The sequence below is a fragment of the Phascolarctos cinereus genome, unplaced genomic scaffold (genome assembly GCF_003287225.1).
Source record: "Phascolarctos cinereus isolate Bilbo 61053 unplaced genomic scaffold, phaCin_HiC Scaffold_3;HRSCAF=262, whole genome shotgun sequence".
Taxonomy (NCBI): Eukaryota; Metazoa; Chordata; class Mammalia; order Diprotodontia; family Phascolarctidae; genus Phascolarctos; species Phascolarctos cinereus.
In genome coordinates, this window is record NW_027555736.1 from 206,782,576 (window position 1) to 206,808,742 (window position 26,167).

Here is a 26,167-nt window from a genome sequence, read left to right on the forward strand (position 1 = left end):
ATTTATTTATTAGCTCCCCCATTCGAATGTAAGTTTATTGTGAGTAGAGATTGTTTCTTTCTTTGTACTTGTTTCTATATTGCCTAACATAATGCCTGCTACATAATACGTGTTTTAAAATGTTTGTTGATTGACTGATTTTTAAAAAGATAATTAATGGTTTATAATTTTTTCATAGCATTTTTAAAAACAGCTTCTTTTAGTTATTAGTTTCATTTTTTGGTCCATTTTATCTGCTTCTCTGATTTTCTTCTTTTGTGCTTGTTTTGGAGTTATTAATTAGTTGATTTTTTCTAGTTGACTTAATAAATTTTTATTGCTACCTTTTAGTTTTATATCAGATACATTTCCCGATCCATCTCTCTCTTCCTCCTCCCCCTTCTCAGAGAGTTGTCCCTTAGAACACAAAACAAAAAAAGAAAGAAACAGTTTAGTAAAACTAACCAGAATGTTCCATACCCATAGCTCCCCACCTTTGTCAAGAAGGGTTGGGGAAATGCCTTCTTGAGGTACAGCCAAACCATCTACAGTTTTTCATTCTACCCTTTGATTACAACTTTGCCCATTGACCAAAGTGAGTGATTTTTTTCCCACCAGTCCTTTTGGATTCCAGCCTAAGTGTGCCCCAGCCAATTTTTCTTGCATCTCTATGGGCAACCGGCCAGCTGCAGGATGTGAGTGACCTACCTAACCCTGTTCTTTGTGTTATAATCAGTGAGAGTAAGGCGGTAGAAAAACTAATAACAGGCTTCTTGTCCACCCAGAAAAGGCTGTCCAGATTCCCAGTGCGTGCTTGAAGGCATTCAAGGGTGTTGGGGGGGCATTCTTGCAGGGCCCCAAAATGGCTCTTCAGAATGGTGAAAGGTCAGTACAAGGAAGATGAAAACATTTGTCCGCGCGCCCTTCTAATGTGGAGTGCAACAGTGATGTGAAGCGAGAGCACAGTTGTTTCCTTTAGGTTTGTTTAGCAGTTGGTCACAGGGCTAAAGTGGCAAAGGTACCCCTGCCCACTTAGGTCTCTGCGGGGCAGGCAGAATTGCTGTGTTTGGGTTTGGGGCATTACCTTTGCTGGAGAATGGTCCTCTTCTAGCTCAGGATGAGAATTTTTCAAGGCAGAGAACTTTTAATTTTCTGAAGGCTCAAATATGGCATTAGAAAATCCACTTTGAAAAAGGAAAATGGCCCAAATAGGTATTTCAGTACCAGTTGCTTCCTTGAATCTCTAAGGCCACCTACTTTATTTAAACCTCCTGTGTGCTTCATTATTTTCTAGCTTGCATTATGATTAGAGATATCTTATCATCTCTTCTTTCCTCTTCCCTTTCCTGTTTATAATCCTAGGTCTCTAAGGGCAGACATTCAGGTAGTCTTTTTTTCTCACACATGACAACCCATTTGCCATCTCCAATCCATCCTACACACTCTTACCTAGATAATTTTCCTTAAATACAGACCTAACTATATTACCCCCCTACTCAGCCAACTACAATAGTTTCATATGGCCTTTTGGGTAAGTAATAGCTAGCATTTAAATACCAGCTACTACGTGCCAGGCACTGCGCTAAGCACTTTATAAATATTATCCCATTTTACCCTCATAACAATCTTGGATGCTATTATTATTTACCCAGTTTTACAGATGAGGAAATTGAGGCACAGAGAGATTACAAAGCTAGTGTCTGAGGCTACGTGCGAGCTCAGGTCTTCCTGACTCCAGGTCAGAGCTGTACTGCTTAGCTGTCCTAAGTTCATAAAATATCAGGTTTTCTGCTTGGTTTCTGAAGGCCTACAGAGTCTGCCCCAACCTGTCTTTCCAACCTCATTGGACATCACTCTTTCGTCCTCCAGTCTGCTACCCAGCCGAACTGGCCTTCTCTCTGGTCCTTATGTAGAATAATGCACCTCCAAAGTCCTTGCCTTTGCAGTGGCCTCCCATGAGCCTGGAATCCACTTGCTTCTTACTTCTTCATCATAGACCCCCTTCTGTTCTTTTGAGGTGTAGTTCGGATACCCTTTTTTGTTTTAAGTGAGGCAATTGGGGTTAAGTGACTTGCCCGGAGTCACACAGCTAGGAAGTATCATGTGTCCGAGGCCGGATTTGAACTCAGGTCCTCCTGACTCTAGGGCTGGTGCTTTATCGACTACGCCACCTAGCTGCCCCAGAGATACCCTTTTTTGCATGAAACCTTTCTTCATCTCCCTTAGCTTCTAGTGCTTTTTCTCCCAAAACACATTGTATTTGAGTTAAAGAATGAATGAAGCAATACCAACTTGCACTGTGTTTATATTCTAATAGAAGAGACAAGTACATATGCAAATACATAGAACTTAAATAGGTAAATAAATATAAGTAAGGATCATTTCGTTCATTCAGTGAATATGCATTTATTATTGTTATTCGGTCTTTTCAGTCATATCTGATTCTATGTGACCCCATTTAGGGTTTTCTTAGCAAAGATATTGGAGTGATTTGCCATTTCCTTCTCTCCAGCTCATTTTTCAGATGAAGAAACTGAGGCAGACAGGGTTAAGTGACTTGCCCAGGGTCACACAGTTAGTAAGTGTCTGAGGCCAGATTCGAATTCAGAAAGATGAGTCTTCCTGGTTTCAGACCCAGCATTCTATCCGCTGCACCACTAGCCATGTAGGAAGCACTTAATAAATGCTGGTTGATTGATTGGTTGAATTGTAGCTCTGTGCCTAGCACAGGACCTTGTACAGAGTAGGTGCGTGATAAATTCGTAGTTGAATCTGATTATAATATGATTAGGTGATCTGACGGTAATATTCAAGACAACTTATCACAGTTTTTCTGGTTAGAAATGAATGCCTGTTTTAAAAAGGTAGGTCTCAATTTGGATTTTTTAAAATGTAGAAAATTGATTTGAATTGATCTAATGAGATGATATTGTTAATGACCAAATGTTACTCATAGACAAAACTTCCTACAGGGTGTTTATTGCTTGGATGTGTTTTATTTAGACTCACTTTGCCTAAATAAGGGGAACTGGTAGAAGGGAAAAGTTCTCAATAAAGAAGTTATTTTACCTGAATGCATTATGTTTGTTTATACTGTCTAGGAGTTGAGAGAAGATAACATCATCCTAATTGAAACCAAGGCAATGTTGGAAGAACAGCTGACGGCCGCTCGAGCCCGAGGTGATAAAGTCCATGAGCTGGAAAAGGAAAATTTGCAGTTGAAATCTAAACTTCATGATGTGGAACTGGTAATGAAGCTTTGTTATTAAATTATATTTGAGGAGTGACAGTCTCTTCAGCTTTTAGCTGTTTTGTTTTTTTAATAGAGGATATAGACCTCTGACAGTAAGAGCACTCATTTACAAGGTGCTTTTTTTTTCTTGCATTTCATTTTTTTCAAGTAAGAGATAGCTACCATCTCTGTCTCTCTTTCTGTGTCTCTCTCTTTCTCTCCATCTCTCTCTCTCTTCCTCGGATGTCACCCCCCCCAACTGAAAAAGGCTTATAGTAAAGATGCACAGTCAAGCAAAACAATTCCCATGTTGTCTCTGTCCAAGTAATATGTGTCAGTCTCTACTCCTAGTCTATCACTTCTTTTTGGGGAGGTAGGTAGCATGTTTCTTTGTGGTCTTCTGGAATGATCGTTGGTCATTGCGTTAAGCCAGAGTTCTTGACTCTTTGAAAGTTGTTTTTCCTTACTATATTGTTATTGGATAAATTGTTCTCCTGCTCACTTTATTATCCTTTTTTTTGTTTTGTTTTGTTTTAATTTTATTAATTTATTTTGAGTTACCAACAATCACTTCCATATGCTTTTGAGTTGAAAATTTTTCTCCCCCTTCCTCCCACCCACCTTCCCCAAGATGGCACACAGTCTGATATAGGCTTTACATTTACATTCCTATTAAACATATTTTCACATTAGTGAAGTTGTAAGTAAAAATTAAAATCAATAGGAGGAACCATCACAATCACTTTATTATTCTTCCATTTATACAGGTCTTCCTAGAGATCTCTGAAATTGACCCTTTTACCATTTCTTAACACATAGGAAACCTGACAAATAGTTTAGAGGTTCTGTCATATATGGATATAGATATAGATATAGATATAGATAGATAGATAGATAAATAGATAGGTAGATAGATATACACACACACACACACACACATACATACACACATATATATATATACAAACATTTTAAAACACCTTTTTTATAGGAACAGATAGTGTGGACTTAGTTATAAGTCACAGGTCTCATTGACAGATTTTTTAACGTTATTATGAATAATGAAGGAGCAGGGAAGTTTTATACTGTAACCCTATATCATGATGACCCCAACCTTAGAATTGAGAATTAATTTTACATGCAAAAAGAAACATCTCTTTGCTGAAATCTGTTTTTAGGGGCTCTTGTATCCTAAGCTAGCATAAGTAGGTAGCTTTAGACTAGGAGTTCTTTATAGAGGATCTCTCAGCTTTAAAAATAATTGATGACAGTTGATTAAATTTAAATTGAATTTAATTAAATAAATTGAATTAGATTAAAAATTGATTACAAAGGGAACATTATAGTGGAACATATTTTCAATATCATTGGTTTCCTTTGTAATCCTACATATTTTATGTTTTTAAGAACATTATTCTGAAAAGCGGTCCATAGTTCTCACCAGATTGCTAAAGGATTCCATGGTCAAAAAAAAAAGTTCTGTCATATGACCTAGAGTCAAGAGACTTGGATTCAAATCTTAGCCCCCTAGAGTTTTCCATTTTTTCTAACTATTGGCAATAAATCTTTAGTGAACAAACATTTATTTCATGTTATGTGCCAGGCTCTATTCTAAGCACTGGAATGAGAATACAAAGAAAAGCAAAAATCCTCCCTGTCTTCAAGAAATGCTTCTATATAAGAAGAAGTTATTTCACCTCTCTGGGACTCAGTTTCCTCATCTGTAAGGTGGGGCTAATGACGCTTATACTACTTTCTCCCAGGGCGTTTGTGAAGAAAGTGCTTTGCAAACCTATAAGGTACCATAGAAATCTGAGTTACTATTACCTGGAAGTGAGGCACTGTTCTTCTTTTAAATGATGTAGCTTGCAGGTACTGCTGTGTCTACTCTACCAGGGTTCTTTCCCTGCATATTTTTTGATTGGGATGCACATCTAAGTTTTGACAAATGCATCAGGTCTTGCACATCTTTCACTCTTTTCTTTTAATGACTTTTTATTGATATCCTGTTTTTATACCACCTGAATTTCCCCAACATCCTTTTTTCATGAAGCTGTCATGACGCATCCTCTATGAAACGTTTCGTGCTTCTGCCTTGCCAGGAGCAGCTGGTGTGTTAATGACCAGGACTGGTCCCTACACTTGCTGAGTTTTATCCTGTCTCTCCCTATGCTCTCCCTTCTTTCGTAGGACAGGGACACGGATAAGAAGCGAATTGAAGAGCTTTTGGAAGAAAACATGGTCCTGGAGATCGCTCAGAAGCAGAGTATGAATGAATCTGCCCACCTGGGCTGGGAGTTGGAACAGCTGTCCAAGAATGCTGACCTTTCCGACGGTAAATAGACCCTGGAGGCAGTGACTCAGTCTTCACTGTCCTTTCACTTTCCATCCCAAGGAACTAAGTCTGACATCATTTCCCTTGGAGTCCACAGCTAAGCCTGATAATTCAACCCCAAAGACCTAATTACCTTTAAAATGCCACTTGGAATTGTCTCTGTCTTTTCCCTCCCCACCCCTTGAAAATAAAAAGTCCAATAGCCTTTTCTCTGGAGTGAGAAATATGGATTGTCACTGTGTCATTTCCTTTCCCTGTGGGAACTCCGTGGCACTCTAAGTGTAAGCCAGCGTGGTGCCCAGAGGCCACCTTAGGCAGATTTATGAATGGCTAACAGTACTTGATGGCAAAGGAAACTCCCAAATGGCCATTTTTCCCCACTGAAGCCTGTGCCTTGGGCATTCTTATGCCCATGATACATTTGCCAAAGTGGAAAAAGATGTCAGCCATTTTTCCCCCCTCTCTGAGATATACCAAATGGGCATTTTTCTTGTTTTGCACAAATTAGCAAACATTTACTAAACATTTACTATGTACCAGGCACCGTCCTAGATAGTTACGATGCAAAGAAAGACTAACTAAAACATAGCATTCACAATAGTCTGTTGGGTTGTTGGATGATTTGCCTACACCTCCCAACGTATTCCACATATAAACTCTTACCCATTGAAGAACTTCCTGGGGGAAGAGTCTCCTTCTTGGGAAGGGTTTTATGTACAAGGAACCAGAATGCCACTAGGACGCATTGGCACCAGACCAATAATAGGAGGTTCTAAAAAAGGAGGTATGCGTAGTCACCGCTGATAGCGGTGGTTTAGTATTTGTCCTTAGTATTTTAGTATTTGCAGCTCTACAAAGTGTGGGGGGGGGGTTGGTGAAAATTTTGGATTTATTTCTCAGCAGAGGAATAATATCAGTTATCAATTCAGCAGAAGTATTTCAGTATTAATTGTGGAAGAGCATAATTTAAATCTTGATCATTGATTCATTCTGAAAGTATGTGCTATTGGGGAAACAGAGGGAACAGTTAAGCTCATTCATTCATTTATCTGTTCAGCAGCCAATTTAATTCATATAACACTTATTCAAGCCATCCAGGCTGGCAATTTTTCTTATTAGGGAAATAAGCATTTTAAAAATTTACTGATAAATCTTTATTAGTATATTTTTGAACATCTCTTATGTGCGTGGCACACTATTAGGCATTAAAGATACAGAGATGATAGAAAGGAGTCTGATCCTCCAGTAATCTATCTTTTACTAGAAGGATAAATAACAAATAAATGCATGTTCCCAATAATTTGAGTAGGGTAGGAGTGCTAACGAGTAAGAAGGTATTAGGAAGGGCTTCCTGTAAGAGGTGGCTCTTGGAGCTGAGCCTCAGAAAAAGATGAGGAGGGGGAATATATTGTAGGCATGGGGCACCATTTTTGCAGATGCACAGAAGTGGTAGATAGGATGCCATATTTGTAGGCCAGTTTGTCTAGAATGTATTGCGTGTGACTTGGAGCAGTGATAATAAGGATGGAAAGGTACCTTGGAGCAAGATGGTGGAGGACTTTAAATGCTTGTATTTTATTAGACTATAGCAGGGGTAGGGAGCCTGCAGCATGTGGCTCTCTGAGTTCTCAAGTACAGCCTTTTGACAGAATCCAGACTTCACAGAACAGATCCCCTTCATAAAAGGATTTGTTCTATAAAACTTGGACACAGTCACAAAGCTATACCCAAGGACCTAGAAGGCCACATGTGACCTCAAAGCCACAGGTTCTCCATCTCTGGACCATAGCAATCTATTGAAGGTTATTAAGTAGAGAGAAGATAAGGACAAGGGATATGGTGACAGAAATGGGGATAGCCAGGTGATACAGTAGATGGAGTGCTGGGCCTGAAGTCAGGAAGACCTGAGTTTAGATTTGGCCTTACTAGCTTACTAGCTTACGAGCCTGGGAAAGGCTCTGTTTGCCTCAGCGTCCTCATCTGTAAAATGGGAATAATAACAGTACTTACTTCCCAGGATTGTTCTGAAGATCAAATTAAATAATGTTTATAAAGTGCTTAGCGTAAAGTGTCTAATTTGGAGAAAAGCTAGCATCCCAATTCATCTAGAATTCAGAAAAAGTTAAGAGGAATAGGATGATAAACAGGGCCGTGGACCAAATCATCTCTCTCTTTTTCGGTCATTTTATCTAGGTGGATCAATGGGAAAGAGCATCAGAGTTTGGAGGCAGGAAGAGCTAAGTTCAGAGATAAGTGCTATGTGACATAGGGCAAGTCACTTAACCTCTCTGGACTCAGTTGCCTTATCTGTTCAGTAGGGATAATAAAAGGACCTACCATGCAGGGTTGTTGTCGAAGTATCAAGTGGAAGAACATGTAAAGTGCTTTGTAAACTTTAAAGCACAGTGTAAATTATGATTTTTGTTGTTATTTTTTGATGTTTGTGAGAATTTTGGGGTACATTTCTGATCATGTTATTCTGCTTTAGATTCTTCAGAAGCTCACTTTAGCTTATCAGATATAGCCTAAAACCTTTATCCTGGCATTCAAGGCCCTTCATCCTAATTTCTTTTTTTTTAATTATTAATTAATTTTTTTTTTGCATGAATGTCTTGGTTACATTGCCATCTATGGGGGGATACATAAGTCATATGCTATAAAGAAAACTAGGAATTCAAAGGCATGAAGGTGAACCATGGGAACAAGAATTGGGGGACAGTCTGAACAAATGCCCTCCTGCTTTTTTCCAGTCTTATCTCATGCTGTTCTCTACATGGGCTGGCTCCTGCCACGTTGAATTACTCTCCCTTCCCTGTATGTGTCCTGTGCATTCCACCTCTCTGCCTTTGCCTAGCCCAAAACATAAAGGCCAGTTGAGTATCACTAGGCACTCAGAGATTTTTTTTAAAGTAAGATCTGTGATTTCAGGTTGAGAGCTCCAGGTGAGCTCCTCAGCATCTTCTCTGAGGTTTATAATAATCTTAGAGCAGTGCTTTGGGCATTGAGACATTAAGTGACTTGCCCAGGGTCACATAACTAATCTATATAGGAGGTAGGATCTGCACCCATAACTTTTCTGCATTCAAGGCCTGTTCTCACTCTATTACACTGTCCTGTCACTCATGATCTGGGCTCCGAAATCCTAATTTGTTGCTTTACAAGCTCCTTAGGCTCATATTTAAGGCCATCCACAGTCTGTCCCCAGCCTACCTATCTTTAATGTAGGATATCCCAAAAATCTTAGTGTAGTTCTAATTTTTTTTTAGAGGTAATCAGGATTAAGTGACCTGCCCGGGGACACGCAGCTAGTAAGTGTATGAGGTTAGATTTGAACTCAGGTCTTCCACGCCCAAGGAACTGTGCTCTATCTGCTGTGCCACCTAGCTGCCAAGTTTTAATACCTTTAAACTGCACTAAGACTTTTGGGACTTGCTGTGCATGTGTATATGTATCTAACCTCACTGCCCCCACCCCAAAAGCTCTTTGAGAGCAGGACTATATAATTTTTCAGTTTTTAAAAATCCCCAGTCCTTATCGTAATGACTTTCACATTTTTGTTTTATTTTAGGATCTTGTTTTGTTTCATTCCTTCATTCATTTTTATTTATCCATTTATTTATTTCTCTTTCTGTCTATATTTGTTTATCCATTCATTCATTCGTTTACGTCCAGACCTGTGATTTCAGCCACGTAGGGAACTCTCCAGTGATGATGGAACTCCTACTAATGCAAATCGGCAATTGTTCAGTAATTTATAGTTATAGAGAGAGTGGCCTGGGGCACTCATAAGTTAAATGACTTGCCCAGCCAGGATCATACTGTTGGCCAGTTGGTATCAGAGTCAGGACTTGAACTCGGGTCTTCCTGAGTGTGCGACAGGTGCCCGATCCAGTACTCCTTATTGTCTCTCACAAGTAGCCACATGTCAGTGGGGGTGGAATTGATTCCATTCTGGGCACTCCAGGGATGCTTTAGAGCGCCGAGTTCTGATCCTGTCAATCTTCTCCTAGCATCCAGGAAGTCATTTGTGTTTGAGTTGAACGAGTGTGCCTCGAGTCGAATTTTGAAGCTAGAGAAGGAGAACCAGAGCCTTCAGAACACCATCCAAGAGCTGAGAGATGCCTCCCTGATTGCAGAAGAAAGCAAATTAAAATTTGTGGAGCTTGAAACGGAGAACCATCAACTCAGCAGAAAGGTAACCCCCTCCTTCTGCCCTGCCAGCCAGGTGCTGTGGGGCTTTAAAGCCCACAAGACAATGAGAGGTCAAGACAAAGGCTGTCCAGTAAAGAACCTTGCCATCATTGGTACCATATTCCCAGGAAAGGCTATGTAACAAAATCAGGAAATAACAGCAGGGTAGTAAGAACAGTTGATAATTGATATGGAGTGATTAAGATCATACAGTAAACAGTAATTTAAAAAAAGACTCTCGTGTTTAAAAAAAACTAAAAATGAAACATTGGACAAGAGCTATTTTGTGATTGAGTGTAGCTATGAGAAAACTGAGTTAGAGACCAGGAGTGGGGAGCCTGGGCCTTGAGGCCACATGTGGCCCTCTAGGTCCTCAAGTGCGGCCCTTTGACTGACTCCAAACTTCACAGAAGAAATCACCTTAATAAAAGAATGAATAAATAAATAAAAGTCTAATTTAGACTCAAAAGGTAGTGGAAGTAGGAAAAGCAGGACTAGAAGTCAGAAGATTGGATTTTAATCATAGCCCTTCTTTGAGACCTTGAACAAGTTCCTTTGCTTTCCTGAGCCTCAGCTTTCTTATCTGTAAAATAGGCATGAAAACGTCTTCCCTGATCTATTTCACTGTTCTGTTAAACTAATTAACTTTTAATTAAGTTATTAATTATTAATTAGTATGATTAATTATAATTATTTAAACCATTAAACTAATATTTGAAAGCACTGGGAATATAAAGACAAAAATGAAAATACTGTATACAAAATGTGAGTATTATTCTACATATAAAAATGGTGATTGGTTGATTTTCAAAGCACATAGGAAAGAATGAGACAGAGTGGTCATTGTTTATATAACTGCTCATTGGGGTTGGAAATAGGGTGTGGCCAAACTACGTGTATGTAGGGTGGGTTTCTTAGCCCAAGTTTCCTATTGGATGCTTAAGAAACTGCTATAAGCAGCCTGATTTTTTTAGTGGAGTCAGGAATACCTGATTTCCAATCTAGTGTTATATTTTTACTAGCTGAGTGACCGTGTGAAAGTCACCATCTCAGTTTTCTCATCTGTCATATGGGGAAATAATGGCAACAACCTTCCAGGGTTATGTAAGGTTCAAGTGAGATAATATTTATAAAATGCTTTGTAAACCTTATAGCACTATAAATCCTAGCTGTTATCATCCTCATCCGTTTCTCCATCCCTGTGCCCTTCTCCACCCCCAACCCCATCCCCATCCCCATTCTTATCCTCATCTCCGTACTCATCCTCATCTCTCCACAAGTAGAAATTGAAGTTCCTCCTTATCTTCTCATCTTGCACAATTCATGTCATTTTCTCTGTGGGTACCATATTCAGAACCTACCCAACATTGCTGTCCTCTTCTTGGATTAATTTGCTATCTCAATGCAATTCTTAAGCTGTTTTCTCCTTATTCTCCATGTTCACTCCATGGCCGGCTTTGTTTTCTGGTCCTGCCAGCTCCTTTCCTTTGCCCATCTAGTAGAGTTAAGACAGGTTGCCATAAAAGTGCTTTTCTCCAAATGGTATAATGTAATAGGAAAAACTCTAGCTTGCATTTGTAGTTTTATATCTACTATCAGTTAGCTGTGTGACCATGAACTCAGCTTTTCCATGCATATCTTGGTTAAGATGATCCCCCAAGGCCCCTTGGCTGGGCTCTAAAAGGATTTTATAATTTCTCAGATTTGGGTGCAGGAGTAATGTGACCGTTGTCATACCCAATCACTGAATGTGGCCCTCACCCCTCTGGACTTTAGCTTCTTCACTTAGAAAAATGAAAGAGTTAGATTAGATACTCCCCAAAGTCCCAAATCTAATTTCTGTGATTCTTGAGAACTCATCTTTTCCCTTAGCCCCTCTTCCAAACTTCTACCGTTTTATTTCTGTCCAAGGTACCACCATCCTCACTCAGGTTACCAATCTCCACATGTGAATTGTCCTTAGTTCCTTAATCTATACATCCAGTCAATTGCCAGCTCTTGTCCCTTCTTACACAATGTCACCGCAGTCGGTGCCCTTCTCTTTACTCGGGGTCACCATTCTCCTGTGTGGCCTCCTAAGTGATCTTCTTAATTCGTCTTCCCCCTTTCCAATTCCATCTTCCACCAGCCTCTAAAGTGATTTTTCTGAAGCACAAAGCATGGACCGTGTTATTACTCTTCTACTCAGTAAACTCCAATGGCTCCCTCTTAACTCTAGGCTCACATACAAACCCCATCTGCCATTTAGAGCCCTTTAAAACCTGGCTCCAGGCCACTTGTCCAGTCTTAATATACATTATTCCCCTTCCCGTACAGTGTAGTCCAGCCAAACTGTCCATATTACTCTTCCTCACACAAGATGCTCTTTTCTAATTTTCCTTCCAGATTTTACCTTGGCCATCTCCTAGGTCTAGTATAGGGGTGGGGAACCTGTAGCCTTGAGGCCACATGTGGCCTTCTAGGTCTTGGGTGCAGCCTTTTGATTGAGTCCAAGTTTTATAGAACAGATCCTTTTATTAAGGGGATTTGTTCTGTGAAGTTTGGACTCAGTCATAGGGCTGTGTATGAGGACCTAGAAAGCCGCGTATGAGGACCTAGAAAGCCTCATATGAGGACCTAGAGGCTGAAGGTTCCCACCCTGGTCTAGCATGTATTTCTTCTCTTCAGCCTCTTAGAGTTCTTATTTTATTTTTTTAATTACTTTTTACATGCAGTTGCTTTTTTTTTATTCTTCCCTGGACACTACTGTTTTATCTCACTCTATATTTGTTTGGTGTGTAAGTATTTTACATACCTATAAATGTGATCTCCTACAAAATAAAAACCTATAAAATAAATTTTATATATGTACACGTGTAGTTTCCTTTTATGGAATACAAGCTTCTTGAGGGCAAGTACTAACTATTGCATTTTATAGTCTGACATGCAGAATTAGCTTGGTGTCATAGTAGAGAGAGAGCTAGGCCTGAGTTCAAGTGTGGCTGTAAGACACTATCTCTGTGACCCCAGGCAAGTCACTTAACCTCTATTTACTTCAGTTTCCTCAACTGTAAAATGTGATTAATAATAGCACCTACTTCCCTGGGTTGATACAAAGATAAAATGAGATAATATATGTAAAGTATTTTGCAAACCTAAAAGTGCTATATAAATGCTATCACTTATTAATAATAATAATGATGATAACAAATGCCTATTGATCATTTTATTCTTATGCCCATCCTAAGTATGTTTTCCCCATCTGGGATGCTGTCTCCCCACCCCTATTTCGACTGCCCTTTTTGTACATAAAGTTTCAGCTGCCCACAGGTTTTTCTTTTTAGTTCCAGAGGATAAAAATCCCATGTGTCTGTTGCTTACACCTTCTGCTGAAAACAGAGAATACAGAATTATGGGGCTTGTTTTACGGGCTCTTATTAACCAATTAGAGGAAATGACTGGATTGAGAAAGCATTCAGGCCTTGCTCCAGATAAGGAAGATCTGACATTTAGAACGATAAGGATTATAGGGTTCCAGGGAGCTCCATTGAGCTGTTAATTGAATGTTAATTGCAAGACTGAAAGGTAATGCTAGTGAATGGAGGTGACTAAAGATTGTCCTCCCTGTAGGTCTCGGGAAATGCTTTTTTTCCCCCTCCAGTTTCCCATTGTTCTTTTTACTGCCCTCATATGCCACCCTCCATACAGCCCTTCCTGCCTGTACAAACAGGAATTGGCATTCATTGCTGGCTGGAGCGCCTTCTTATTCTCCGGTTTTTCCCTTCCCCAGAGGGTTCCCCCCCTCCCATTTTCCACTCTCTGGTAGCATTCTGTCTGGCCTTTCCAATTGTCAAAGGGAAAAAAAAGTGTTTAAAGTAAAGCCATCAGGATATGCTGCTTTGGCAGAATTCATAGGGAAAAGGGGATTACCCACTTGCTGGAGTGTGTCTTAAAAATCAGAAAATTTTAAAAGGTGATTTCTCCAGCCTGGCTAAGGTAGGTAGGTGGTTCCTCCACAAGATTTACCATGCACACTGCTGCAGTCCTCTGAGATAAGTAGTGAAAGTGTTATTTGTCCCATTTCACAAATGAGGAAACAGCCTTGGAGGAATTTGTTTTCAGGGTGAATTGTAGATAGCTGCCTGTTCTTGGAGAGCCAGTAAGGTGTGAGTTCTGATTCTGCCTTTGATATTTAACTGTGTGACTGTGGGCAGGTCAGTTAACATCTCTGAACCTCGTTTGTAAAAGATACAAGACAGCTAGCATTTCTTAAATGCTTAAGCAGACAGAATAACAGCACCTGGCCTCAGGGAGTTTACATTCTAATAGGAGATGATACATAAAAAGAGGCCCCAAAGGATAGAGTAGAGGAAAAGGTATCCTAGGGAACTTGGTAGAGAAAGAAATCTAGAGAGCCAAGAATGGAACTGGGAGAGGAATGAAGGAATCAACTTGGCTGGCCTGGGGCCTTCCTTAAAATGGAGGTTCCAGGAAGAACTCCCATCAAAGAAAGAGGCCACAGAGACAGGGGTGAGAAAGCTTTGAGGACATGATGGAGGAAAAAAGTCAAGGGCATAGCCTAGCTCAGTAAGGGATGAAGGAAATAAAATGGGTACCCTGAGGCATCTGGGTAGTACAGTAGGTAGAGCTCTAGGCCTGGGGTCAGGAAGACCCGAGTTCAAATGTGACCTTAGACACTTACTAGCTATGGGACCTTGGGCAAGTCACTTGACCTCTGTTTGCTGCAGTTTCTTCAGCTCTTAAAATGGGAATAATAACAGCACCTACCTTTCAGGGCTGTTGTGAGGATCAAATGAGATAATATTTGTAAGGTCCTAAACATAGTGCTTGGCATATAACAGGTGCTATGTAAATGCTTATTCCCTTTACTTCCACCTTAATACATGTAATACCTAACTCAGAGTTTTTCTAAACTCAAGTGAAATGATATATATATAAAGTGCTTTGTAAACTTTAAAGTAGGACTTTTTAGCCTGGGGTCCATGAACTTGATTTTACAAAATACTTTGAGAACTCTTTCGTTATAATTGGTTTCCTTTGTAGTGCTGTGTATTTTATTTCATACATTTAAAAACATGATTCTGGGTAGCGAGGTGGTGCAGTGAATAGAGCACCAGCCCTGAAGTCAGGAGGGCCTGAGTTTAAATTTGGCCTCAGACCAAACATTTGACATTTACTAGTTGTGTGACCCTGAGCAAGTCATTGAACCCCAATTGCCTAAAAAAATAAAAACGTTCTGAGAATGGACTTGACCCAAGGGCCAAAGGGGTCAGAGACACAAAAAAATTTAGGAACCTCTGCTTAAAAACACATGTAAATATGAGTTATTAAGCTCATAAACAAGTGAGTGTTAAGAGCTGATGATAGCTGACATTTATATGGCACTTTCAGGTTTATAAAACACCTAACATACATCATGTCTTTTGGTCCGCACAACAGTTCTGTGTGGGAGGTGCTGTCAGATCCTAATTTTACGTATGAGGAAACTGAGGCTTGTGTCTCTTGATTGCAGGCCCATTTCTCTCTGTGGGCTTTGGCCTGCCCAGGCCTGAACCATGGTTCCGTGGTGCCTGCTGTCCCATCAGTTTAACTGTTGGCTCACTTAATTTTCTCCTTCATACTTGGGCCTCCAGGTGTGAGGCAGAACACAACCTACCCAGATCTAACTGTGCTTCAGAAATTATCTTTAAAAAAATAAATAAATTTAAAAAAAATTTAATTCTACCCCACCCATGCCATGCATATCTTGGAGTGTTTTTTAACTGCCTGAAGACTGTCTCATTCTTTGTTGATGCCTAGCCTTACATATTCCTTTCTAGTCATTGCTGCCTACTTCACTTTGGATAAAGCAAGTCATCCAGCTTTCAGTCTGACTGTAGATTTAATGTCTCCAGGGTAGGGGAGAGATAAACCCAATGGGTGACCAGCCTACAGCTGGAGAAGATACTGGGCCACACTGGGGTGGGAGGTAGGCAGTGAGACCTCCACTTGTGGGGCAGGAGAAGATCAGGAAAGTCAGCAGGGGGCACTGGGAGTCTTACCTCCTGGCACGAAGTGCTAGAACATACCCTAGCTCATGTCTCAACAGGAACAAGCTGCCAGGGTGTGATCGGGCGTAGGGACAGTTCTTTTAAAAATAGATGAAACTTTCAGGTGAAATAATGAGAGGTTTTTTTTTTTTCTTTTACCATCAGTACCCTCTGGGAACACCAAACCAAATACTTACGTGATATAGACAGACAGATCAGATGATTTAAAGAAAACCCAAAATCTCATCATTGTAATGGAACGGCACTGGCACATTTAGCAGAAATTAATTTTTCCTAAGTTTAGGAGAACAGCCAACACACTCATTACCCAAAATGAAAGCAAACCTCTCTGGGGCTTTGTGGTCTACACAGCAGAATGTGGACTCTGGCAGAGGACCATAAAAGGATGAGGAGGTAGAGGGCAGGGTGAGAGCCACCAACGGCAGTGAGGAAGCCTGATTATGGAGGAAATCACATATTTAAACCCCACAGGGTGATTAACTGGAAAGGGAGGAGATAGCATTGGCCACCCTTAGCTTTTGGTTCTTCGACAGCAAAGTGTAGTATGTGGGTGGTTCAGAAAGAATTAGAGAGTGGCTGCAGATTGGAGAGGGTGATAAAGTGGGGACAAGACCACCAATAGGACTGGTCCAGTGTCCACCTGAAGGGGCAGAGCAGATGCTAGCTGTCTAGAGAGTGTTGACCTTAGAAGCTTAGTGCTTGAGAAATTGAGGAAGGCCATTGAGATTGGCATACCCCCTTAGACAAAGGAAGTCTGAGTTAGTCTGGATGGAATGAAAGAATTGTAGATTCTCCTGTTTGAGAAGGGACATCAGAGGCCACCTACTCTAACCCTCACCCAAAGCAGGAAATACATCTCCAGCATCCTTGGCAAGGAGTTGTCCAGCCTTTACATGGAAGATCTGCATTAGCTTACCATCCCCAGAGGCAGCCCATTCCATTTTGGGACAGCTTTAATTATTAGGAAGTTACTGAGAGATGAGGTGGTTTACTAGATGAGAATGCTCGATTGGAGGGAAGAACAGTTGAGTTTGAATCCTGCTTCATAATTACGAGCTGGACGAGCCAGGGCAGTTTCCTCATCTGTGAAGTGAAGAAAGGGGGAAATGTCAGACTTGATTACCTCTTAAGGTCCTGGGTCTCCAGCTCTAAATCTCTGGTCTTTACATCAAGCCAAATCTGACTCTGAAACTTCCACCAGTTGCTTCCAGTTCTTCCCTCTATGGCTACGCAGAATAAATCTACAGCTACAGGTTCTTTTTTTTTTGGATCACAAATGCTTTTGATAGCCTGGTGAAAATTATGGATCTTCTCAGAAAAATGTTTTTAAATATGTAAAATAAAATACTTAGAATTGCAAAAGAAACTCATTATATTGAAATAGTTATAAGGATATTTTAAAAAAACAAGTTCATGTACCCGGTTTGAGAATTTCTGGTCTAGTCTACCTTTAAATAAAAATAATATTTCCTGCCTTCCCTTCCTGCCTACCTAAGTCTTCTCTTCTTCAGGGTTATAAACATGCCAGGATTCATCTGGCATGGTTTCCAGTCTCCTTATCATCCTCACTGCCCTCCCTTGGATATGATCTAGTTTATCGATGCCACTCCTGAAATGGACATTGTTAATAGTAGTGGCCAGTTTCACAGTGGGAAAGGGCTAGTCCAGCTTATTTCCCTTTTGTGGTGTCTGAGTTAGTGTTGGGGAACCCTGGGAGACTCCTCTTTTATCAGAGGAATGGTCTAGCCACACACAGAGGGACTTAGGGAATGAATATAGTCTGCTCAGTAGCGGGCTGTGTATAGTTCTGGATTCCAAAACTCAAGATTTGTAGTCTGAGTCCATAAGATCCGCAGAGATTCTCGAGATCATAGATCTAGTGCCAGAAGGAATGTTAGAGGTCAAGTCCAACTCTGTCATTTCACAAACGAGGGAACTGAAGCCCGGCTGAGTTGAGACTTGCCCCTAGATCACAAGACGGCAGGCACCCTTCCCTACCACGCTGTCTCCTTTTATGTTGTACCCCAGTGGGGAGACAGCATGCTTCACAAATAGCTATCCTCTCTCTTCTTAAACACCGTCTAAGGTGGAATTAACATTAGAAACTCCTCAGGAGGAATCGAGCATTTTTTTTATATCTGTCATTGTTAGAAAGTTATTCCTTTATATTGAATAGTAATAGATTTTTTAAAGTAACTTATAAAAGAGATGTGAAGAATTGAGACATTAGTTCAAAGGGAAGGCCTTCATTCGTGAAAAGAATAATAGATCGATAGGAGGAGACTTAGATGACAGTTGCCTAGAATCTATTAGCTGCCATATGATAATTTCCATCAAGTCGTATCTCTGTGCCTCCACTAGCTTTTAAAAGTTTATGCAGTGTTTTACATGTATTTTCTGATTTGATCCTTACATGTCCTTGTAAAGTAGGTGCTATTATTATCCCCATTTTGCAGATGACAGAACTAAGGCTGAGTGTGTGGGTAAGTGACTTACCTAGGGTCATGTGGCTGGCACTACCTTCCCTGACTACCTCACAGGTTGCGGTAAAGGTAGAACACAGTGATATAACTAAAGTGATTTGTACATATACATTTTTACATAAATGTCCACAATTATATGATGATACAGAAGAATAAGATGATAATAATATAATTATTATGAATAAAATCAACACGGGGAGGAAGGTAATAAGCATTTATTATGTGCTTAGTGCTTTGCAAATACTATCATTTGATCCTGGGAGGTAGTGCTATGGTGATCCTAATTTTACAGTTGAGGAAACTGAGGCAAACAAGTTAAGTGATTTGGCCAGAATCACATAGATGGGAAGTGTCTGAGGCAAGATTTGAAGTCAGGTCTTCCTGACTAGTGGCCCAGCGCTTTATCCTCTGTGCCCCAGCACTTTATCCTCTGTGCCACCTAACTTCCAAGAAATGTTCGTGAGGTTTAGCGTGCGGGCTTGTTGTTGTTCAGTCGTTTTCAGTCTTTTCTGCCTCTTCATGGCCCCAATTTGGGGTTTTCTTGGCAAAGATCCTGGAGTGGTTTTCTCTTTCCTTCTCCAGCTCATTTTACAGATGAGGAAATGGAGGAAACGGGCTTAAGTGACTTGCCCAGGGTCACACAGCTAGTAAAGATATGAGGCAGGATTCGAGCTCAGGAAGATGAGCCTTCCTGACACTACAACCACTACCTGCCCCTGGGTCTCATTAGGAAGCATCAGTACTATGGTATTGATCTGGAAAGGAAACTTGGTTAGGTTTTTGACAGGCTGGAACGTTTTTTAATAATGACTCCCTTTTTTTCTTTTTGTTTGCCTTTTGGCCTTGCTGAAGATCGAAAAGTTACAAACTCAGCTTGAAAGAGAGAAACAGAGTAACCAGGATCTGGAGACCCTCAGTGAGGAGCTAATCAGAGAGAAGGAGCAGCTTCAGAGTGACATGGAGACGCAGAAGGCGGACAAAGACAGGCAGGTACGGTCCTCGTGTCTAGCATCAGCTGGTTTCCCTTTGCCCGCTGTTAATGTCATGATAGTTTCACTGTGGCTTTCCAAAAGCCAGTGGAGAGTTTTAGCGACATTATTTACTGGAGCTCTGGAGGTGAGACCCTTTTTTCAACTGTTAGATTTTCAGGTGAGAAAGTATTTTAACCCATTATATCATCATTGTCATCATCATCATCATTGGCTGCATTTGTATAATGATTTAAGGTTTGCAGAGCACTTTACAAAATGTTTTTCATGTAACCCTAAGAGATAGTTGCTATTATCCACATTTTACATTTGAGAAAACTGAGGCAGATGGCAGTTTGCTCAGGGTCACAGAGCTTGTTAAAATGTCCAAGGCTGGATTCAAACACAGGTCTTCTTATTTCAGGTCCGTTATTTTATGTACTATGCCACTATAATTTTCTCAGTTTACCCTTCTTTAAGTATGTAGATATTACCTTATTGCAGAGGATCTTAACTTTTTCTCATGTCCTGGACCCCTTTGGGGAAGGTTGTTTGGTGAAGCCTATAGACTCCTGCTCAAAATGTTCTTTTTTTTTTTTTTTCCCTCCCAGGCAATTGGAGTTAAGTGACTTGCCCAGGGTCACACAGCTAGTAAGTGTCTGAGGCCAGATTTGAACTTTGGTCCTCCTAATTCCAGGGCTGGTGCTTTATCCACTGTGCCACCTAGATACCCCAGTCATGTTTTTAATTACATAAAACACATGGGATTACAAAGTAACTTATGGGGCAAAGTAAGTGACCAGTGCTTAGCACAGTGCCTGGAACATAGGTACTTATTAAATGTTGATTGGTAAAGGAAACCGTGATATTCATACAGTTATAACAAAGTGAAAAAGAATAGCTTCATAGACCCCAGGTTAAGAACTCCTCCTATCTTAAAGAGTAAGCTACAGGAGCAGCTGGGTGGTACAGTGAATAGAGCACCAGCCCTGGAGTCAGGAGGACCTGAGTTCAAATCTGGCCTCAGACACATGATACTCACTAGCTGTGTGACCCTGGGCAAGTCACTTAACCCCGAATGCCTTGCCAAAAAAAAAAAGAGTAAGCTAGAATTCAGTCTGGATGTTTGGTATTTATAATAGCCTCATCAGTACCAAATTCTAGGTCATTTAATTTCAACTTACATTTGAGTTCAAATAATACTTTTAATATTAACTATATATGACCTTGGGCAAATCACTTACTTTCCTTGGGTCTCAGTTTCCTTATTTGAGAGAGATGAACTAGATGGCATTTGAGATCCCTTCTGGCCCTAGCTCTGTGGTCCTGTTTAACCTGGTAGTGCTACATGGTACAGTAGAGAGAGTGATGGACCTAGAGTGAGGAAGACTGGAGTTCAAATCCAATCTCAAACACTTACTAGCTGGAAGACCCTGAGTAGGTTACTTAACTCTGTCTACCTAAGTTACCTCATTTACAAGATAGGGAGGAGAAGAATAGTGCCTGCCTCCCAGGGATTAACATGAGATCAAATGATATAATTTTTGTAAAGCACTTTGGAAACCTAAAAAGAGCTATGTAAATACTAGCTATTAGCTAACTAATCTCTCTTGGATTATCCTTTTTTTTGGTTGTGTTTTTATGTAGATAAAGGACCTTGAACAAGAAAAAGACCATCTCAATCAGCTGGTTTGGTCCTTAAGAGAAAGATCTCAGGTCAGTAATGAGGCTCGAGTGAAAGACATTGAAAGAGAAAACAGATCTCTGCACGAAACCATTACGGAGATGAGCAGCAAACTCAGCAAGTCTGAGTTTGAAAAGAAGCAGCTGCACAAGGATTTTGAGCACGTCAAAGAGAAGGCAGAACGGGTGGAGACGATGGAGAAGGAACTTCACCAGCTGGAAAGAGAGAACGAAAAGTTGGCCCAAAAAATGACATCCATGAAAATGGTCATGGAGAAAGTCGAAGCGCTGGAGAATGAAAATGGGGGTCTGGAGGTGGAGAACAGGAAGCTGAGGAAGTCGCTGGACACCTTGCAGAATGTGTCTGTCCGGCTGGAGGGCCTGGAGCACGACAACAAACAGCTTGACGAAGAGAATCTGGAGCTGCGGAAGATGCTCGAGACGATGAGGTTCACAAGCGGCAAAATGGCCCAGATCGAGATCGAGAACAAGGAGCTGGAGAAGGAGAAGGAAGAGCTCCAGAAAACTATAGAGCTGTTGAAGGCCCTGAGCAAGAAGTCTGAGAGACTAGAGCTCAGTTACCAGGGTCTGAATGCTGAGAACTTGAGGCTTCAGCAGATTCTGGAATCTAGCAACAGGAAGACTCAGGAGCTTGAGAAGGAGCTGGAGGAGGTAGAGACGCAAAACCAACGTTGCATCGGAATCTGGAAGAGCTGAGGATTACCAACAAGCAGCTAGAACGATTTGAAAAGGATAAGAAGATGCTGGAGCAGGAAGTGTCCCAGTTGGAGAAAGATAAAAAAATGCTGGATAAGGAGACGAAGAGATTGTGGCAACAGGTAGAACTCAAGGATGCCATTTTGGATGATAATGTCATGAGGTTAGCAGCTGCCGAAAAAGAAAACAAAACACTAGAAAAAGAAATTGCTCGGTTTAAGGACTCTTCCAGTAAGCTGAAAGAACTAGAAAAGGACAATAAGGATCTCACCAAGCAAGTCACTATTCACATGAGAACCCTCACAACACTAAGAGAGGTAAGCCATTGGGCATGCTTCTTCCACCATTTTGTTTCGTCTCTCATCTTTTGGGGATGTACCTCTGGAGAGGGGGTGTTGGAATGTTTTAAAGACAGTGCTTGAATGTGACAGAAATCACAAGGGCTGTGCTCTCTCTCCCCTGCAGTTTTTGTCCAGGGCAATACTATTAAAAATTCGTTTAACCTTTTAGGTCAGTAGATGCTTTTTTGACCATTCAGGTATTCAGGAGATGAAGTGGTTTGGAGCTTTTAAGCTTAGAATCATAAGTTCAACACCTAGTTTTGAAAACTAAAAGCATACTAAGATTGTAGATTTATATCTGGAAAGATTATAGCATAAAATCTTTATTAGCTGATAAACAAAAAGATACATAAAAATAGATGCAATCATATGAGCTACCAGGTTGGAAACTCTGCTGCAGGCAGACGTCCTGTCTAAACTCTTTATTTCCCCTGGTTTAATATTCTGCCTACTGTAAGTACTTAATACTTCCTGATTGAATAAATGAATGGTGGGAAAAGCACCAGATTTGGATTCAGAGACCTGGGTTTAAGCCCCACTTCTTAAAATGGCTGTCTATGTGGCCATTGACAAGTCACTTTAACTCTGAGCTTCCTTATTAAAATGGGGATAATGGCACTTACCTTATGATCTGTGACACAGAGATGTTGTGATAAACAGTTAGCCTTTATGAGATTTACCTAGAGAAATAAGAGAAATTATTATTCATAATAGTTCATAATAATTTTGATAAGAATAAAATAATGTAAAGATGGTCTTTATTGGACTAGGTCAACAAAATCCATTTACTCATTCAGAGTATGTCTGTTAGGTGCATACTGTGTGTCAGTGGGACAGCTAGGTAGCACAGTAGATAGACCACTGGACATGGAGTCAGGAAGATTCTTCTTCCTGAGTTCCAATCCAGCCTTGTACACCGATTAGCTGTGTATGACCCTGGGCAAGTCATTTAACCTCGTTTGCCTCAGTGTCCTTATTTGTAAAATGAGCTGGAGAAGGAAATGGCAGACCAGCCCAGTATCTTTGCCAAAAAACACAAACCCAAATGGGGTCATGAAGAGTTGAATATGACTGAACCAACAGCAGTAATAACTGTATGTCATAAGATGAATAAGACAGACTACTTCCCCTCGAGGAGCTTATAGTCTAGTTAGTAAATATCACCAAGTTATTATCACCGCAGACTCGAGCTGAAAGGGACCTCAGAGGTCATCTGGTGTATGTGTACTGGAACAGAAGTTCAAGTACATGTAAGTTCAAGTTCAGACCCCCTTTGTGTGGACCTCAGTAAGTATTCACTCATCTCAGCCTGAAGACCTCCAGTGAAGTGTGACCTCCCCAAGTCCATTCTTCCTTTGTACAGCTCTGATTATTAGGGAGTTTTACCTTAGCTTGAATCAAAATTGTTGACCCGGGATCAGAAGGGGACAGTGGAAAAATCCCCTCTCCCTTTTTTTGGCCACAATTTGGGGGTGGGGAGGGGATATGAGACAGTATTATTGCCTTTATTTATTTGTCAAGCCGTAGTAGAAGATCCACATCCATCTCAATTTGAGAAATTGGCACGCGCGTGTGTGTGTGTGTGTGTGTGTGTGTGTGTGTGTGTGTGTGTGTAGAATTACAGTGGGTTAATATGTGAATCTCCCATCTTGCTTTGTGTCTTCTGTTATTTGGTTAATGATGCGAATGTTGTTATTGTAGGACTTGGTCCTTGAGAAGCTGAAGAGCCAACAGTTGTCCAGTGAGCGGGACAAGCTGAGCCAAGAATTGGAAAAAGTTGGACTGAACAAAGGGCCCCTGCTGGAGGATGATAACAGCAATGATGACAAGTGAGGAAATTAGCTCCCATAGCAGCTTCCTCTGCTGTTTAGTCTGACCTTAATATATCTGTCGCACAGAATTCGCCCAGCATATTTGTTTTCCTTGTGTTTTGATTTTGGGGGCGTGTGTTAAAAAAAATATGAGCATGGCTGTCATCACTGGCTTTGCTGTGGGGACGGCGCTTTGTAAACCTCAAGGCGCTATAGAAATGGGAGCTCTTTTTTTCGGGTGCTTGTCCAGCGAGGTCAGAGGGCTCCGTGAGCCTGTTCCATATAAACAGAGGCTCTCACTTCCAGGGCCTTCCAAGTGAGCCCAGTAATAGCTAGCCTGTAATTTTAAATGCCCATTAAAATCTCTGTTTAATTGTTGGTGTGACAAGTTTATAACTTGGCCATCCTGCAACACTGACTGTCAGAATAATCTTGCTTGACGGGAGGCTCAATGTCTTGGGCATATCAAGAATTGTAATTGAGCTAGAATTGTAAACTAGGCATAGAATCATAGGTCTAGAGCTGGGGAGGGACCTCAGAAGCCATCAAATCTGACCCATCTCATTTTAGGAGCAGCTAGGTATTGCAGTGGATAGAACCCTGGATCCGCAGTAAGGAAGACCTGAGGTCAAATCTGGCTACCGATATTTATTTGCTATGTTATCCTGGACAAGTCACTTAATCTGCCTCAGTTTCCTCAACTATAAAACATGGTAATCATAGCTAGCGCCTACCTTCCATGGTTGTTGTGAGGTTCAAATGAGATAATAATTATAAAGTACTTAAAGTGCGCATTCCCTGGCACATAGTAAATGCTATATAAATGCTATATGTGCTAGTATTATTGTTGTGAACATCAAATAAGATAATAATTATTAATTATTAGGAAAATAATTATTAAGCATTTAGCAGAGTGCCTGGCACATAGTGCTATATGAATATTATTATTATTATAAAAACAATATTTTTACATATATATAATTTATAAAAACTCTAAGGTTGTTGTGAGGATCAGGTGAGATAATTGGTAAAGTATTCAGCACAGTGCCTAGAGCAAACTTAATGACTGCCTGTTTTCTTCCGTCCTTACTTATAGATAAGGAATCTTTGTCCTAGACAATTTACATGATTTGTTTAGGTTCACCATAATGTGAACTCAAGTCTCCTGACTCTATCCTGAGGCCTGCTGTTTTTACAGATGAGGAAATTGAGACCCAAAGATATTAGAATTGTGATGATAATAAGAATTATAATAAAGTGAGCAGGCACACTTAAATAGGGTCACAGACATAGAGCTGGGAATGGACCTCAGAGAATATAAGTCCATACCCTTCATTTTACAGCTGGGGGAATTGAGACCCCTATAGGGTAATTGTTTTGTCCGGGCTCATGCTGTTAGTCATTGTCTGAGGCAAGATCTGAGTCACAAATACACACCCCCTTACATCAGCTTAGGGGGCTCTGCAACATGAGTTTTAGACCTTCTTTTGTTTCACAAGAATGAAACAGTGCAACACAGGCCAGTGGGAGGAAGGAAACGTAGGTAATTGTGAGATTGGGAGCCAAAGTGGCAAGAGATCAGGGGAGGAAGGACCAAAAGAAATTTTCCTATTGAGGTCACTTTATAAATTAGAGTGAGGCAGGATGTAATGCTGTTGTATCCTCTGGTTTCAGAAAATATAAACTACTGGAGAACAAAAATGAATCAGCCCTCAGAACAACACTAGCCATGAAAGAAGATAAGATTGTATTCTTACAGGCCCAGATGGAGGGGACGGTTAATGTAAATCATCAACTGCAAAATGAACTAAAAATGGTGAGGTCCATGCTCTGAATGCAGAGGTGAAGGATTTGTGGTTATTCAGTTGTGTGATTCTTTGTGACCCCATTTGGGGTTTTTTTTTTTTTTGGTACAGATACTGGAGTGGTTTGCCATTTCCTTCTCCGCCTCATTTTACAGATGAGAAAGCCGAGGCAAACAGGGTTAAGTGACTTGCCCAGGGTCACAGAGATACTAAGTGTCTGAGGCAGTATTTGAACTTGGGTCTTCCTGACTCAGACCTGGCGTTGTATCTGTAGCGCTACCTAGCTGCCTATTGGATGCATGAGTGCAGACCCATAGTCCCACTCCATCAGTTCTCAGTCCTGATCTCCATATCTGATCTTCCCAATGTTGTATACTGTAAGGAGAGGAAATTAAAAGTTTGGTAATTCCCAAGCTTATAGTTGCAGGCACTTGATCATTGAGTGTTTTCCCACATTCTTCCTAAGGGTTTGGATACAGAATATCTATCTTACTTAACTGGGTCTCAGAAATCCACACTGGGTAGAGTGATTATTCCCAGCCCCTACATTTTGCTTGGATTTAGCCATACTT

The 26,167-nt window shown here is 40.7% G+C and overlaps 1 protein-coding gene across 1 annotated transcript in view; it reads left to right on the forward strand.

Annotated features, from left to right (window-relative positions):
* Positions 1–26,167, forward strand: part of CCDC88C (coiled-coil and HOOK domain protein 88C) — a 228,463-nt gene that overhangs the window by 137,371 nt on the left and 64,925 nt on the right. Inside the window, 8 exon segments of the mRNA XM_021000217.2 lie at positions 3,081–3,227; positions 5,402–5,546; positions 9,557–9,741; positions 19,123–19,260; positions 20,886–21,609; positions 21,612–21,955; positions 23,681–23,808; positions 25,465–25,606. Of these exon segments, the coding sequence (XP_020855876.1) occupies positions 3,081–3,227; positions 5,402–5,546; positions 9,557–9,741; positions 19,123–19,260; positions 20,886–21,609; positions 21,612–21,955; positions 23,681–23,808; positions 25,465–25,606 (1,953 nt within the window).